Genomic DNA, 18778 nt, shown 5'->3' with positions numbered 1-18778 from the left:
GGAATACGTGTATGGTAATGGCTGTCATCCTTGGGCTACTGGTTCCAGAAAGTGATAGTCCACTGGGATTACGAAAAGAAAATGTTAATCTTGATCCCTGTATTCATATGAAATAAATACTATAGTTGGTCAATACAACTTACAATTTTCAGTTTTAAAAAATGCCACATTTCAGAGAATTGACACATTTGAAATTCTATTTTTTATTATAAAATGTTGTTGACGATTGGTGCAGAGACCTTGAATCAAACACTCCCATAATGATGATTTCCTGTTTTGCTACCGAAATGTCAAGATATCGTCATCAGTATGTTTTTGTGTTTCTGCATATATAATGTAATTAATTTGAAAGCCTTTGGGTTGTTTGTAATGTATACATGAGCAGCCAGGCAACCATGATTAAAAAGTTCCATAAATTACTATGTGTACTTACTTGCTGATATGAGAAAATTAATAAAATTAATATTTGATGATGTTTTAGAAACGACTGCATTGCAAGTACAATATATCATTCATGACTCCCATTGTTTAGGTGCATCCAAGTATGAAAAATATTCCCTGTCATTCTCCTATCTGTTATGATATTGGCAAGTTACCATGACAACAATGAGGGGGATGACGTTGACATTTTCATTAGATACATTTTCTCATAAAAAGTGAAAACGTCACTTGTTGCCGCGACCACATTTCTAGAACATTTAAGGATTTTTTTCTTGGATAAACTGGTTGCGACATAATGCTTTGATGGTAAGTTATGGTTTTTACTTTCACTCCTATATTGTATTAGTTTTTTTTGTGGGTCAAATTCCATTGATCTATTTTATACAGTCTCACGATGGAATTCCATAATTTAGACCTCAACAACATACAAAATTCATACTATCATAACTAATTGTGGTTATTTATACAAAGTTGCGATGGAAAATGACAAAATGATAGACAAGTGTGAGGCAGTGAATGATACACTGTTGCAACCCCAAAAAGTGGAAATGTTACAATGTAACCTTCAAAGGGTAACACAATGATACAATGTTAGTAGCAATTAGAGGTGAACAAAAAACATGTTATTAGAGGGTGAAAATGATATGTTGGAGTCACTACAATTTTAAGAATGATCAGTGTTGAGAAAATGTTATCAGAGGGTGAAAAATTGATACTGTGTAGCCATCAGTGTTGAGAAAATGTTATCAGAGGGTGAAAATATAATAGTGTAGCCATCAGTGTTGAGAAAATGTTATCGGAGGGTGAAAATATAATAGTGTTGCCATCAGTGTTGAGAAAATGTTATCGGAGGGTGAAAATATAATAGTGTAGCCATCAGTGTTGAGAAAATGTTATCGGAGGGTGAAAATATAATAGTGTAGCCATCAGTGTTGAGAAAATGTTATCGGAGGGTGAAAATATAATAGTGTTGCCATCAGTGTTGAGAAAATGTTACCGGAGGGTGAAAATATAATACAGTGTAGCCATCAAACTACACGTAGTGTCATCAGATCTGATGAAATTATGTGACAAAATAATGTGTACCAAGAAACATATTGAAAAAAGTGAGAATGTACAGAGGTATTAGGTGACAAAAAGATGCAATATGACAAATAGGATGTAGGTATCACGATCAGGATTAAGAAGTGATGCAATGAAGTAGCAATAAAAAAAAAAGGTACACAGATACAGTGTAATACAACTTATAGATTAAACTCTCATATAATTCATGTAACATGACAAAATTATACAAATTGAAACTATAATTGAAATCAGGGGTAAACATAGGGAAAGCTAACTTATTAATAGTTTATTTGAGAAATGCTGGAAAGGTGCTCTGCATTCTACACAATGTATACTATTAAAATTGTTGAAAATATCGAATATATTTATTCCTTCCTTGATTCCTTCTTTACACATTAGTATCAATAGAAAAAAATGTACAAAAGTAGAAAGTCATTATATTATAAGGTCTGACTCTTTTTCTATAAAATTTTTGTGAATTTGATCACCAGAATTAGTAATACATCACAAGTTAAAGCTGCCCTCGCTGCAACTGGAAGGTGTTTTTTTTGAAAATGTTTTGTTAGGTACAATAACTTACTCCTAATATCATACACCCCCAGATACTTTTCCACCACCACCCATAGTAAATATATTTTTTGTAGCTCAGTATACATAATTATATAAATCAAATCAAATTGATTTTTGGTTCCACACCTAAACTTTCTAAACGGCTAAAATACAATTCAGCATCTTACAAGAAAGTTTGGGAGTATCGTTACTTAGTAAGGAATAATTCTAGGATTAGATCCAAAATAAACTTGATACATATCAAAGACAACAAGTGATAAGGGTTTTACTTACGTGCTTTTACATGTTTACTTGCTGTCTAATGACAGCAGCATAGTTGTCGTAAGGTGGAGTGTACATTTGTACTAAATGACAGCGGCATAGCTGTTGTAAGGTTGAGTGTACATTTGTACTAAATGACAGCGGCATAGCTGTTGTAAGGTGGAGTGTACATTTGTACTAAATGACAGCGGCATAGTTGTCATAAGGTGGAGTGTACATTTGTACTAAATGACAGCGGCATAGCTGTCGTAAGGTGGAGTGTACTAAATCACAGCGGCATAGCTGTCGTAAGGTGGAGTGTACATTTGTACTAAATGACAGCGGCATAGCTGTCGTAAGGTGGAGTGTACTAAATGACAGCGGCATAGCTGTTGTAAGGTTGAGTGTACATTTGTACTAAATGACAGCGGCATAGCTGTTGTAAGGTGGAGTGTACTAAATGACAGCGGCATAGCTGTTGTAAGGTGGAGTGTACATTTGTACTAAATGACAGCGGCATAGCTGTCGTAAGGTGGAGTGTACTAAATGACAGCGGCATAGCTGTTGTAAGGTGGAGTGTACATTTGTACTAAATGACAGAAACTGGTTTTGAACCGATTTAACTGAATTGATTCAGTCTGAATTCTTTTTGAATTTATTCAGATGAGGACAGAGCTAATATCATAATTATGTTTTTCATCAATGTTTAAAACATTTAAAAAACAAAACAAAAATACTATAAATGTACAGAGTCTAATTCTTATCATGTATGAAACCTTAAACAAATTGTATTTGTAAAACATATATAGAAACCATGGATGTACGATTCAAGTATTATCACTTACACAAATCATATAACATATGGTTTATAATTTCAAACACTTTTTGACTCTAGGGCAAAGACAAAGGAAATAAAACTATTAAATATGCACGGTGGGTTTAGAATGGCATGTAGAACATGATTTACTAAATCCTTACACTTGTCTGGTTGAAGTCAAAAGCTCCGTCAAATGTTCTTCTTCATTTATATAGATTTCTTATGCCTTATTTCTATGATGCCAGTTTCATATGATATCCTCAAAAATTTTATTCGTAAAAAGAAAAACACATCTACGATGCAAATGTTGTTTAAATAAACACATATTTCACATATAGCACAATATAACCAGTTACTTGAGGACTAATTTTCCACTCTTAGACTACCAGAAAAACCCAAAATAAAATAAAACAAAATACAAAAACGAGTCTGGTAGTTGGAACATGTTTTAACATACAATGTAACATATACTATAATGCTGTGTGGTATTTAATAAATGAAGGCATTTTCATAAACTGGTTCTAGAGGGATATTTCAGGTTTAATTAAAATATATAATTTTTTAGTGTAATTTGAACATGACATAAATTTTGTGTGATTGACTCTTCTTTTGTTAACTGCTTGTATTGTTATACAATTGCCATAGCAACAGTCAACAATACAGTTAACAGAAGTTGCCTGTGTCACTTCCGTCTAAGTTCCGATTGACGTCACCTCTGAATTGAAAGGTGAAAGTGACTGAAACTAATGTATTTTATCTTGTTTCACATCCAGTTTTTTTTAAACATTGTGTACATTGTGTATTCACAATGTATCCTTGCCACTCCAGGAAATAAAGGCATTTTCATGAACTTTTGGTGTTCTGGAAAGTCATATCATGATTTTCCATCACCTATGTTACATGCAATTTCAGACAAACATCAAGTTGAAGTTGACTCCATTTGGGGATCTTTGCTGTGGGCCACATTGCATCATGGGAGTCAGTAGATATGTTCATGCAATGGTTGAACAATGAATATTCATGACCCCCTAAGAGCCTATTACTTTCAGTAAAAATGCCATCAAAATTCATATTAAACATCTTTTAAAGTTGAAGTTTTGCATAAATACAAAGTTATTAATGGTATACTAGAGTGAAAGGAGTGGTCAGTATAAAAATGTTGTTCCCCACCCGCAACCACAGTATGGAATCTACCGATGCCCAGCAAACAATAGGGTGAATCCACAATACAAGACATTTTGGGTCATAATGTACAAAGGTACAACTATATGAAGTGTATGAAGAGGTCAACAAAAATATATATAGTACATGTGATTTGATGCCATGCAACCCAAAACCACACTTGAATTCTACCAAAACCAAATAAACAATAGGATGGTTCCAAAATGCAAGACACTTGGGGTAGTACTAGTAGTGGTAAAGTTAGACCGTGGGTAGCAGTGGTCTCCTTTCATCATCTTCTCCGTTTTCAGTTCCTTGGATGTGTCTCTCTGCTGGAGTTGTTTGCTCACTTCGTTTCCTCTTCCATTCCTTATATGGGCATGGTGGGAATTCCCTGCCTCTTTCACGATAAAACTGTACACTTAAACCAGCAGCTGTGAGGACTATCCATGTTGTAACCAATATATAATCTGTATGAAAATAATTTATTCATTTTCAATTCAATCCAAACAGTACAATGAACAATTGTATATATCAATGAGATTGAAAGGTTTTGTCAAATTTCCTGTTTGCGTTATATTATTATACTTAAAGCATCATGTGCCAAGTGTCAGGTTCTTTTCCTGTACGTCCTATAAAAACCTTTTTGGAAAGAATTTTTGGAAGCGTTGAATATCATAAAACACACATCTCTGACATCAGACTGTGGACAAATGGAACCTGATACAAACATGGACTGTCACAGTAAACAAATAAATTGGATTAATACGGCTCTTGGTACAGCATGTTAGAAATACAGAGACAAGAACTACATTTCATAATTTGATAAAGAATAGTTGTATGGCCTTTTTGAATAATAGGTCATGGTCTCAAACAAATTTGAAGTTCTCCTGGCAATTTTTGTACCTGCAAAGAGGCCATTAAACTGTTCTTATCAAACCATGAAATGTAATACAAGTCTCTGCTGTTCCAACATGCTGTGCCAAGTGTTATTAATCTAATTCATTTGTTTACTTTCCCTGTTTGTAACAGGTCTGTTCGTCCACAGTCTGATGTCAACAAAAGTACATGACATCCAGTAGTGTACTTGCTAATGAAAGACAAGATTCTTTGTTGTTGTGGGTGAAAATGATAAAACCTAGATTGTCTTGTTTCAGTCAATACACAGTAAGATATTGGGAGAACTAAATTTTGAAGAAATTGCTGTACGTCAGTAACACATCCATCAGACTGGCTTAGGAAGGACACAGTCTTGTTTTTAGTCTTTTACAGTTACTGTAGTGGAAAGGCAGTTTTTTGCCCTTTTCTTGACAGTTACCAAATTCATTTGTACTTCAAGAAATTATCGTGTCTCATTGACTCGTTAGATTGGCTTGGATGGTAGTACTAATGATAAAAAACTCTTTGAGTGGAATAACTATATTAGGGATCAAATGAAATGGGCTGAAGATTAATTTCACAAATAATTAATGATGTGTCACTTTAAGCATTTCTTTATTAATGATCTGACCAGAGTCATATTAATATGTGAATTAATTTTAATAGCTATTAGTAATTATGTATCATTTATCAGGACATTTTTAAACAGTTTTTCAAAAAGTGTTTTTTGTTGTTTGTAATGTTTGTTTGTATTTCCTGTCAGTTGTAGAGTGCACTGTTATAATGTTAATGTAATACGCTTTATAGGGAGGGACATCCATGATCTTGTACTTGACTAATTTATGGGGACTTCAATGCTTCCACTATCCTGATCACAGAGTGAGTAGATTTGCATAACAGAGTCACTGCTGTAATTTATTCTTATAATCCACCACATAAAAAATAAAAATCCATCACATCGATCAACAATAGTGTTAGTTTGTGTCTATCTTGGAAAACTGCATGAGAGCTTGATTGTCCAAGTAGTAAGTGTAAATTTGTATAACAGAGGCACTGTGACCATCTACTCAAAGACTTGTAATCAACCATATGGATCAACAATACATATAGTTTTTAGTTTGTCTATCTTAGTACAGACACCTCTACAACACAACAACCAAAACAGTGTTCTATTATTTTTTCTTCTCATTCTCCATATATTGTCCTGTGTACAGTCACGTAATTTACTTTTGGTTTTGTATGTTACTGGTGAGCAGTAACGCTCAAGGTGAATAAATAATTGTAATTGTAATTGTAATTGTATATGTCCCTACAACCAAATTAATGACAACATCCAGACCATTAAGACATGTTGGTGCAATCACTTTTAATAAGCTTACAGAAAAAGTTCAGAGTTCATCTTTAAGTCTTTAAGCGCTTTTAAGACTACTTTTATAGAAGCATATTTTAAATGAGTGTTTCTGTCAGTTTTAGTGATCATGTATATTGTATATGTCTTATATTTGTATGTGTTTTACTTATCCTGTTTTTGTTGTCTTTTAGAGGGCCCTGGGGAAGACTAGATTTTAGCTGACCAGGTTATATATATGATTGTTAACCCTCTTTAAATAAATAAATAAATAAATAAATAAATAAATAAAATAAATAATAAAATAAATAAATAAACAACTAAATAAATAAATAAATAATAACTAAATAAATAACTAAATAAATAAATGAAATAAATAAATAAAATAAAATAAATACATAAATAAAATAAATAAATATAAACCTCAATTACCAGAGTAATAATACATTATAGAGTTATAACTTACCATTTCTCTGGAAAGGCACACTGGTATACGCTTTATCATAGTCTGACATTAAAACTCTTTTTAATGGGTTTAAGACGATATAACCCAGACTAGTGTATATGTATGAACTGACTGCCACAATAAACAGATAGGATCCCACAATGCAACAGGATAGAATATTTAACTGAAAGAGACCAAATAAAAGACAACATAATTGTACGTATACCATGCACAAGTCAAGCTATTGTCTTTGAACAGAAAATATGGATTATATACCCTGGTTGTTCCATGTCACAACAACCCATGTCTGTGGTTCCTTTGTGCTTGATATAGGAGTCAAAGGTTCAAAACGTTCCAAATTGCCATTTATTTTTCCTGATATTTTAAAATGAATTATGCAAGTTTTCATATTTGTCTCTCCCATCTCCCAGCCACTACCTGGGCAACTACAAGGTGTTACAGTGAGTTCTGTATTTTTCATTCATTCATTTATTTATTTATTTATTCATTCATTCATTCAATCATTCATTCATTCATTCATTCATTCATTCATTCAATCATTCATTCATTCATGTGAGGTGGGTGAGAGAGGAGAGGGAGAGGTTTTATGTATTTATGGAAAACTAAATTGTTTACTGAAATCACAGACCCCCCTCTTTTTTTTAGTTACTTTTATTGTCATTGATGTCTCCAAACTAAGTGCCTGAATGCTTACATACACATAGTAATTTGTACCAATTGAAATACAACCAGCTATATATTCACTAAAATTAAAGGTAAATTTTAGTCATTAATAGTAACAAGCTTAATTGTGAATGCATTTGGGTGGTTGTCTTTAGGGTGAGTACTCAAAAAAAGAATTTGCTATTGTATATGTGTATAACTATATAAATACATTTACCCCATAGGTGATTTATTAGTATACATGTACAGGGTGCACACTATTATAAATAAGTCATTATATGTAATATAACAGTTTCAAAAATGTTAAAGTTGCAGCTAGTGCAGATTCAGGATGCTAGGTGTATACAAATCTGATGACTGATCAGTATTATCATATACCCAGTATCATTTCCAGTGTTACAGTAATTAACTTAAACCCATGCAATCATTTTCGAAATTAGACCCTACGTTTGCTCAAATATGGCAAGTGTCAATATTTGTTCACTCATTGCTTCACCTTAGGTTTTTTATTTCTCAAAATCTTTATATTGTGCATTCAAATTAATGATTCACAATCAATTTAAGTGATAACAATGATGTTTCCATGGCAATACATATAAGGTATATGGTAAAACCTTTTCTCCCCAGATATAGGTTTGATGGACCTCAGTAGTATGGCTCATGAGCCATCCTAAATTTAGGATCTTCCTCCGTACAACCTTGGTCCACAAAACCTGCCATAAAAGATTAGACTTACCTGTTTTGCAAAGTAAATTAGAAAGACTGGTATGATGAGAACAAAGCAGGCGAAACATAAACCATAGTCGGCATTGCTCACCCACACTTCCAAATCACCTGTGGCAGAGAAAGGGTTAACTTTGGCTATGTAAGGTGATTAGTTACTCTGGCTAATGAAGTTAATAACAGGATTAGCTTTGGCTATGTAAGGGGTTTAGTTACTCTGGCTAATGAAGTTAACTTCAGGGTTAGCTCTGGCTATGTAAGGGGATTAGTTATTTTTTTATTATTTATTTGCCAAAGGTCGAAAAGAAAAGAAAATTGACATATCAAGAGAGGAAACGGAATTAGTTAAGTAAATAAGGTAAATAACTTCAAACTAGTCAGGTTTGTTGCCCAAGGAAAACATATACAGTAATATATACATAGAACATTTAAAAAAACAAAAAACAAAACATACAACGAAAACCAAACACAAACACAACATATACATGAAGTACAATGTTTTAATGCAAATAATTACACATGTTGAATATATATACAAGGGGCAAACGAGGGTTTATAACAATGTTTCAAAGCAATTTATATGGTAAATACTGCTTCTAAAGTTTAATTGGGATTTTAAAGTAGATCTTGTTACTATTTTTTTCAGTTAGTTGGGTAATGAGTTCCAGTGTTTTGTGGCTGCGTACTTTAAATTGTGTTGGCTCAATGTGAGATTAACTTTAGGAATGTAGAAATTGTCTCCTGTTGACAGTCATGTCAATGTAATTATGTGGTATTGTGTTGAGATAGTCATTCACTGTCTGTGAGAAATCGTTGTTTTTTTCAAATCAAAGTTAAATAAACAAGTATTAACTATACAAAACTGGTGAACATTGAAGATGCTTAGTTGGCAAAACAGAGGGAACATGAAAATCAGAAAATGTGATGAGTCGAATTACTTTCTCCTGTAGATTTAAGATGGGTTGGACAAACGTCTTATAGGTATTTCCCCATATTTTACACAATAAGACAAATGGGGTAATATCATGGAATTATATATTAGGAGGAGAAATGATTTTGGCATATAATGTCAAATTTTTGAGATAATTCCTATGATGGGTGAAATTGAATTTATAACTTTTTTCAATATGTGAATTCCAAAGCATTTATTGATCTAAAAATACTCCTAGGTAATTAATTGAAGCAACTCGACGTATCTGAGACTGATTAATGCTCTGGCTCCCTTCTGTTGTCACAGATCGTTGAGAAGTCTTGATTGTCATGAAATTCATCTTATCCGCGTTGATTGTGAGCACATTTGCATCACATCAATCACAGACTTTCCTAAAATCAAAATTAAACTGGTCAAGCTGAATGGTGTCAGAATTGTCATTAATGAATTGCAATGTACTGAGTTACAAACAAGGACTTGGTCTATGTTGTTTCACATCGAAAAATAGAAAGCCAGAGGATAAAATTGTTTTATAAATCCAAAATCCAAAATAAATAGCCAATCCTCATCCATATAGCCACTTTAACATGGTATGATACATTGAATATTGGCAAGCCACAAGAATTTGTTATGTGTCAGTGGCATCTCAAATTTGCTTTTGGAGGGCACACCCCTCAATAATGATAGTTCCAAAGTAACACTAAATACGAAAGATGGTTCAGTTAAATTTCAAGAACTACATTTTTGTACAAATAGGAATTTAAGAATAAAAAAAAGGTAAAACATTAACTCACCAAATGGTGTGAAGAAAACTGTTGATGCAAATAGATAGCCTAGTAGTAATCCAGCAACTAAAACACACCAGACTTCACTACCAAATCTCCACCAGTAAAGTACCAGTAAACTACCACCAAGTAATCCAAATGCTGCCGGCACTAGTAACTGAACTAAATATCAGAAACAGAACAGAACTTATTGTATTACAGTACCAGCAGACGACCAAGTAACTCTCCAGAGCCCAAAGTTTTAAAAAAATGCATAAACACCCTTATGAAAATGAAGTGATGCTGCAGTAGTGCAGCAACTTGGTGTGAGAGTAGTGTACACCTGTGCAGCATATTGTGCTGCAGTAGTGCACACCTGTGCACCATATTGCATGGTTGTGCCACAGTAGTGCACACCTGTGCCACAGAATTTTCCATTTGCTTATAAAGTTTATGAACCTAGTACTAGGAACAAAATAGTCAATTATGGTGTCAGTGCTTAGAGTGTACAGTGTATACCATTATTATAAAATACATATACCTCCAGTAATATACATTGTACATACCTAAATGTGACAGATCAGCTATAGCACCAAGTATAATATAAAACACCAATGCAAACATCAAGAAGCCAAAAATAAATATTTCTAGAGTCAAAATATAAAATAGATGGTTATTATATAATTTACCAAAGATAAACAATTCTGTACATTGCATGCAGATAAATAGTCTTATGATCTGAGGTATGTGAATATTAACCAGTCAGACAGCTAAAATGATGTATAGGCTCACAGGCACTTGTTTAGCTAAATGCTAGTCTTTCCCAAGACATGATAAAATACTGAGATGTAATTCATTTAGTCAATTTAGGGTTGAATTTGTACAGATTTGGACATATACTTTTTTTGTATATGTGAATAAATAAATAATTGAATTCAAATCAGCTGAGTTTACAAAATAAAGTCATCACCAAGGAAACGAATTTGACAAGAAACAAATCTGGGTGGATATTATCAGATGTCAAAAAAATCCCAAACTGACCATGCACCACACCCCCCCTCTCCCCCCCACACACACACATCCACCATGTAGAACATAAGAACATATGGCATCACATCTGACCTGTTTTGAAGTAGCGATGACCAGCAAAACAAAGCATCAATCCAAGGACACCAAATATGGTCACAGTTACCAATGATGTAGGTGATGCTGTAAACAAGGAAGTACAAATAAACATTCAAAAATGTTGCTTATAAACTTCCACTCCAGAAAATGAACCTATTTTCATAAACTAAGTGTTCTAGAGATTCATTTATATCGCCTAAAATTACTTGCAATTCAGAGAAACATGAAGTTAATCTTGTGCCTTTATAGGGTACCTTTGCCTGTGGGACATTGCATCATGGGAGCCAGAAGAATACATTCATGGCTGCAAAATGAATATTCATGAGAGATGTTTTACACTGAGGGGAATAGGCACTCAGGAATCATAACTATTCATTGTGCCACCATGAATACATTATTTCTGCTGACTCACATGATGCAATAGCCCATAGCAAAGATACCTAGTTTATAAAGATGCCTTTATTATTTCCTGGAGTGGCTGAAATTACAAGGAAATTGTAAGTTATGTAGCAGCATGAAAGCAGATCAAACATTTCACTATTTTGGTTCCCTTTTCCATGTTTGCTGTTTTGTAATGACCCTTTTTGTTCTTGGATCCAGCAAAACCTAAAACAAGAAGTAGTACATATATACCATCATTTGTGGCCAATTATTTGTAAGATATCCAGATTGCACTTATGCACGCACAGTCACTTTTTAAAAAACAAAGTGATCAATCATCATTTTGAAGATGTTATGATGTCAAACAAAGACAGTGTCACCTTTACCTTTCAGGTATAATTATGTAATATTTGATAAACCCCAGCCCCCTCTCCTCCCCCCATGTCTTTTGTATTGGGGGGCTAATTGTTACATTTGAAACTGTTAATCTATTATCATTTATGCAATGAACCGTTTTTCATCTCATGATCTCATGAGATCCTGTGTGAGTCATTGCATCCATAGCAACCATGTGAGGGTAGTGAAGCTGAAAGTGTCAAATGCTTAGCAACACTATTGTTCTCAACATCATTGCACATGGCCATGGTGAAAGCTTGACCACAATCACATTGACAACTGTTGTTGCTAAGCATATTTGCATATCTCGCAAGATTTGCAAGGAGACATAAAATCCTTCTTGTTTTGCTGCTAACTGTATACTTGTAAATAAATTATGCATATGATGGTACAATGCTATCACTATAGATATGTAAATGTCATTAAATCAACCTGTGACAAGACGACTGTCTCATAAAACCAGTCAACTAATTTATATGCAGTCATACACTCATACACATCAGTGTTTTTGCTAAGGTTTGGGAACCCCGGTAACAGAAAGGGGGAAAGAGGTAAAACTGGTAGTGCTTCCCATGCAATGTATCATAGTTTAGGTGGGGAACCCCGGTAAAATGATGTGGGAACCCCGGTAGATTTTACCTACTTACCGCCCTTAAATAAAACACTGCACATGGTACATAGTTAAGTTACAATCTTCACTCTGTGTGTATACCGGTATATACTGGCAGGCATCAATATCTCAAATTCAAATAGTAATAGTCAATTTTCTGGTTCAAGGATGTCCAACGTGAGTAGACATTGCTTATTTTGTCTTTGTTATGTTTAGGCTTTTTTTTGTCGTTATTGAAATACCATTTTCACCGCATAACATGCTGAACTCTATAATTGGGAGTGATTTTGTTAAGGTTGAAGCCAGGAATGACAGAGAAGACTTTTATTGGTAAACCCAAGGTATGGTGGTCAGTTGACACCCCCCCCACCCCTGATTAGCATGTACATGCAAACCCCCCTGCATGTACAGAATGGAGTGTTTAGGGTGATGTGTGATGCATCGAGGGAACTAGCAACATGTCTATTGACTGCTACAGCCTACCCATCGAGTCTGGACACCCTTTAAGATATTCATATTACAGCAAAACGTATAACAAACAGTGTATTTATACCTTTGGTAGATTCTTTTTTTCTGCCAGATTGCATTAAAAGTCCATCTTTTATCATATTGTAAGCATGAAACACTTCTGAATCTAACATTGAAAACCTAAGTGGACTTCAATTTATGTCAGAATTTCTCCCTGCATAGTGTGATATGATAGAGAAATGTCTAAATAGTAAATATGTGTTTTTGAAGCTTACCAGACATATGGCACCCATCCACTTTAGCTGTAAAACTACAGCCATAGGATGATACTGGTACATAGGCAGCACTGGTACCTTTCAATGGGTCTTGTACAATGATATTATAAACCACCCCTTGACCATGAAATGAAGATGCAGACAATGTGGGTTTATTGCTGCCATCTACTGTTGCTATCTGTAAAGAAAACATTATAAAAATGTATCGTACAATTGAAAGGAATGAGTGAAACAGTCCCGATCAATAAACGCAATCCGACATTTCGAAATCAAAATTCTTTATCCTAGGATATCAAGGCAGGATATATAGTAGGTCATCACCTGACTGTATATCTAAATGTTATGGAATAGAATAACTATCGCAAGTTCTTTTTAATGGTTAATTTATGTGAGGAAAGACATCTAAACCAGTGCTGTCTGTCTCAATCGTGGTATTTTTTGTGGATATTTAATTTATAAAACATGTTTATCATAGCTTCCTACTTGAAAAATCAATGTGAAAGAACATATACCAAGTCCTTGTTTGTAACTCAATACATTGCAAAAGATTACTAAATGTGTAAAATGTTTGTTATTGAAAGAACAACAAACATTTTACATATTTTTTTTACAGCCTTTCGCAATGTACTGAGTTACAAACAAGAACTTGGCATATGTAGGAAGTAGGAAGCCATTATAATAATGTTTTATAAATTAAAAATCCAAAATAACTACCCAATCCTCATCCATATGGCCACTTTAAAATGTTTTTGTTTTTTTACCTTCATTCCATGTTTTAAAATTGACTTCACTGTGCTCATCTTCTGTAATCCATCAAACAACACAGACTCCAGTAAATTGTGTTCTGGCAGGAAATACTGATAAACATCATAAACTAGCCTTAGTCGTGGTGTAGGTTTAGGTGGAGGACGGTCACATAGACTCTGTTTGCCACCCCTTGACCAACCGACATTGGCTTTCTGGAAATCTATATACGTCTCATATATGTTATAGTGTAAATGAATGTTGGGGTCATTTGTAAGGTCAAATTCAAAGTTACAAGCACCAGGAATTGGATCTGAAAGATAAAAGAGATCTCATTAGGCAAAATAAAATAAAAATTGTGTTTCCGATAACACAACCGACCTTTAGTTTAAGCCGCTGACCCTAAACATTTATCAAATATTTAAAACAAAAAGTTAAGAAACTCTGTTTTCTTGACCTTCATGTACATGTATGTATGTTTGTTTGTTTTCTTTCCCCGGCGATGTCTGTACATATTTCATCACACTGACAAAAGAAAATATCAAAATCTACAATACTCAAATATGTTCGTGTACTTCCTTATGCAGTTTCATTGCATGTAATAAAAACTGTTAAGGAATTTACGTTCACTAAGTGAATGTAAGCAATAAAAACCCTTGGTCATGGTCATGGTACAAGGATGTATTATTAATATTAGTATAATTACTCTTGCATAAAAGTGACAACAATTTCACACACAGGTTTTTGTACAAATTTTTTTTCTTCAGTTTAATATGTTTTAAACGATCTATATTGATTGGGATTAAAAATTTGGGGTGAAAATAGTCGCCTTGTAGAATTATAGTAAAAGTTGGTCTTCAACACAAGAATCTCTATACATCCATGGTTTCATCATTTACTATAACCCCAAGTCCAATCTAACCGATCAACCGCCAACAAATAGCAAAGGCCCACTCACTGCAAAAATAGCTAGTTTCGCAGTCAGTGAGCTTTTGCTGTTTATGGATAGTCTGACAGTAACAGTTGAGGGCTTGATTAAATTTGCAGTTTATAGCAAACAGTCAAACCGATATATTTATTTAAGACCACTGGGTGAAAGTAGCGATGCCGTGAGAGTCTCAAATGGCCCCAAATACATACAAAGAAACACACCCAACCATCCTACCCCCATGCTTAGTACAATAAATACAATACAAAGAAACACACCCATCCATCCATCCTATTCCCATGCCGAGTACAATAAATACAGCAAGAGTAGAATAGAAATTGATACTTGACTCTTTTTATACTTGCTGTAGTAATAGTGAAGTTTAACATTGATATTGGAATCTAGTTTTTGAAGTGTCTATGTAGCTTTCTTTGGAGGTCACCTGATCAAATTGCAGAATGTCATTACGCTGATGATGTCTGAGTGATTCTGATGACAGCAATGCAGTTGCTTCATAAACTAGATTCCAATACAGTAACTTTCACTATTACTACATTAAAAGTGCTTACCGTCGTTTTTGTAGAGCAATGCTGTTACTTGTGTAGCAACAGTTTGATTGTATGAATTATTGACATACCAGTTTGCAATAGATTGTGGTATTTGTAGCTCTGTAATCAACCCAACGTCAGATCTATTCATAGCTGTATCTGATGTCGGTACTACTCCAAGTGATGCTGATATGTTTTTATACTGAGTATGAATCTGAAAGACTGCAACTGTGTCATTCAAGTCTGTGATATTAGCCAATGTGAACTTATAGCGCGCATTCCTTGGTAGTGTGATGTCTGTTGGCTTGCCAAGTTTTATCTCCATGGGAACAACATCAAAACCTATGAGAGGGGAACAAACACAAACAATCTATATGAGAGAGGTGCTATTTTATTCTGTTACTGAGGTACAGCTCATTTTACTTTGAGTAAAGAGTCATTTTTGTGTACTTTACATGTAAATCAAGACAATACACATTTCCCTGCAAAATTCCTTTCTGATAGATGTACATATGTAAATCAAAACAGATCTTCAAGTTCAGTAGCTAGTACATTTTGTCTATTACATTGTACTATACCTAGTCTGTGAGGTATGCCGTTATGGGGGCGCCCTTAAACAGCAGTCAACCCCTCAGTCAGATGTGAGGAGGCCGGTGAGAGTGGAACAACATGTCTTATTATTATTATTTATTTATAAACGGCAATGCATCCATTAAATGGCTTTTCATGCAAATGCAAGATAAACAAATACAATACAGATTTAAAATACAAATATACATAACAGACACAAATTTAAGCACTGTACAATAATGACCATCTTGAGGAAAGAGTACAAAGGGCATTAAATTTATGAACTATTTGCAGCGATGGATGCCCTGTATCTGAAGGAACGAGAGTGGGCTTTCGGAATGTGGAATTTGGTCCTTGTATTGTATTGATGAAACGTATCATTGGTTGAAATAAGTTCAGAAAGGTACGATGGTACTTTGTTAATAATACATTTTTTGACAAGTTTATTGAAGTTGTGGTTATGTCGCTCTTGAATGGTTGGCCAATCAAGTCTAAGTCTGGCGGTAGTGACATGTTCAGACTTCTTTAGCCCACATTGGATGCGGACAGCGAAATTGATTATACGTTGCAAGCTGCATTTTACAGTCTATACTATACATAAAAAGGTGACAACGTTCAGCTGGCGGTATTGTTACTATGTGCTCCAGTTGTTAACAAACATATTTAATGAGCACTAGAAATTTAGCCAATGCACACAACATAATTTGATATTTACATACTAAAATATTTCAAATCATCAAAACCTGTGCTTTATTACTTCACAAAACAATGTTTCTGTTATCTTTGGTTTGACCCTGAACTGCTGCAGTCACCTCCATGACCTCAGTTTACTTCAAAATGTACTTAATACTTAGCTACAGAATTGTTTGGGTTACTATCAAAGATTTTTGAACACTTTTTTTTGTCTCACTTATTTATTTATTTATTTATTTATTTATTTATTTATTTATTTATTTATTTATTTATTTATTTATTTATCTATTTATTTATTTATACTTTATTTAAAGAGGGTTAAAATCATATAGATAATCTGGTTAGCTAATATCTAGTCTTCCCCAGGACCCTCTAAAAGACAACAAAAACAGGATAGTAAGTAAAAACACAGACAGAAATACAAATACAATATACAGAATCAGTAAAACTGACAGAAACACTCAAAATTAGTCTTAAAAGCACCCTAAATTACAATTACAGAATGTAGTATTTCATTTGAGTATTTGACATTTAATATCCAATAAACCAGACATATTTTAAAAGCTATGAATCTCCTCTATGTATTCATGTTTTCAAAAACGTTCAAAAAGTGAAAGTTGGTCACGTGACATTGGAATAATTAGTGGAGTTCAAACTTCGCATCAGCTGACAGTGAGTGTAACAGCTTTCGGCAGCTGGAATTAACACATGTATGCACAAATGAATTACACCCATCACAGCCAACAAAACCGTTCCGGGTAAAAAACATTACGGTAAACTCCGCACTTTTTCAGTAAGCCTAACAGCTAAATCTTATCCTCATCCTCATTTCAGATTTTACGTAACATGTATGTCAATTGATCGATGTGTGATAAAACTCTATAATTTATACACACTCTCGCAGCTACAATTGTGGTTTAAATAGATCTACAATAAAGTAATTTTCAAACCATGACGTCACTAAAATTAGTCTTTCTACCTCCTCCTAGTCCCAGTCCTGCTTGCTGATGAGTAAGTGTGGACTCAATTCTGATAATGTCCTCCTGGTGTTAAGGGACATTGTCAAGAATATTGAGTCTCGTATTCTGTCACGCAAGCAGGACTAGCTACTGAGAACTGATGTGTGTTTCTACCCCCATGTTTCAAACATGGAGTAGGTGTGTTAATTCTACCGCCATGTTTCGACCACACGTACAATGTACTTGTGAGTTAATTTTCCATTCCAGGATGATCATTATGCAAAATAATGACGTTATAGGTATATACGAATATTCAAAAAAATAATCATTCAATATATTCTCCTCTAAGAAACGAGGGACGTGTAAAATTTGAGAAGAGGAAGGGATTTGGCTGTCAGGTGAGACAAAATGTATTATGATCATCCTGGAATAAAATATTAGCTCACAAGTGACTGGTTTTGACCTACGATACTGTATACCCCCCCCCCCCCTTTTAAAAGAAAGTTTTCACGTGTAAATCTGGTGTACGTACGAGCTACAAACGTATACAGGTGCCTTCCTTTAAGTTTCAAAACTTTCATCATTTCAATTGAGACCTTGACCTCTCCTTTCGTAAATCGAATCAAAACTATGACGTGAGAACACTACCTACCGTACCGAATACGCGAAACTAAATCTATGTCACTTCGTTTTCAAACACCATGCATGTTTGTTATTGTTACTCAGTACTTACTGTGCGAAATTGGGAGGAGTATGAAATACATCAGACACGTTAGCTTTTGTAACGTTTGGCAGGACATCTTGACTGGGGAGACACACTAACTTCTGTGCAGCTTCGCATCACATGATGTTGTAAACTTCTGATTTCGGGTGCCAAGTGAAGTAGTTGGTGTTTACTTCCGGTATTGGATGATTCCCTAACTCTTTGATTATTATTCCAACTTCACTTTTTATATTTCCATGGCACCGAAATTTTACCTAGAACCATGAAAAAAGACCAAGTGAGCATTTTA

The 18778-nt window shown here is 34.2% G+C and overlaps 2 protein-coding genes across 4 annotated transcripts in view; one reads left to right on the top strand and one right to left on the bottom strand.

Annotated features, from left to right (window-relative positions):
- The first annotated feature begins 657 nt into the window (after window positions 1-657).
- Window positions 658-18778, top strand: part of LOC144448701 (transmembrane protein 117-like) — a 37817-nt gene continuing 19696 nt past the window's right edge. For all 3 annotated transcript variants that reach the window (XR_013482118.1, XM_078138989.1, XM_078138988.1), the window contains exon 1: window positions 658-747. Coding sequence is in view for 1 of the 3 variants with exons in the window: in XM_078138989.1 (XP_077995115.1) it covers window positions 745-747 (3 nt within the window). In the remaining 2 variants the exon portion in view is untranslated. The remainder of the gene's footprint in view (window positions 748-18778) is intronic.
- On the bottom strand, window positions 1764-18635 carry LOC144448002 (transmembrane 7 superfamily member 3-like). Its single transcript, XM_078138145.1, has 10 exons — window positions 18499-18635; window positions 15565-15885; window positions 14085-14380; window positions 13324-13501; window positions 11191-11277; window positions 10635-10715; window positions 10099-10251; window positions 8387-8484; window positions 6988-7150; window positions 1764-4764 (listed from the first exon to the last, which is right to left on the bottom strand). Exons 1-10 carry the CDS (start codon window positions 18563-18565, stop codon window positions 4556-4558), a joined length of 1653 nt encoding a protein of 550 aa, XP_077994271.1. The 5' UTR covers window positions 18566-18635; the 3' UTR covers window positions 1764-4555.

The sequence above is a fragment of the Glandiceps talaboti genome, chromosome 17 (assembly GCF_964340395.1).
Source record: "Glandiceps talaboti chromosome 17, keGlaTala1.1, whole genome shotgun sequence".
NCBI classification, from domain to species: domain Eukaryota; kingdom Metazoa; phylum Hemichordata; class Enteropneusta; family Spengelidae; genus Glandiceps; species Glandiceps talaboti.
Note: the sequence above shows the minus strand (reverse complement) of the source record. Positions and strands in the feature narration are given on the sequence as shown.

Excerpts from the sequence above, each read along its gene's own strand:
- LOC144448002 (XM_078138145.1), bottom strand. The coding sequence starts at position 18,565 with ATGTCCTGCCAAACGTTACAAAAGCTAACGTGTCTGATGTATTTCATA. Across the intron at positions 13,502-14,084 it reads TTTTAAAACATGGAATGAAG|ATAGCAACAGTAGATGGCAG; the intron begins GTAAAAAAACAA and ends TTTTCTTTACAG. Across the intron at positions 8,485-10,098 it reads AGTTTTCTTCACACCATTTG|GTGATTTGGAAGTGTGGGTG; the intron begins GTGAGTTAATGT and ends TCTCTGCCACAG.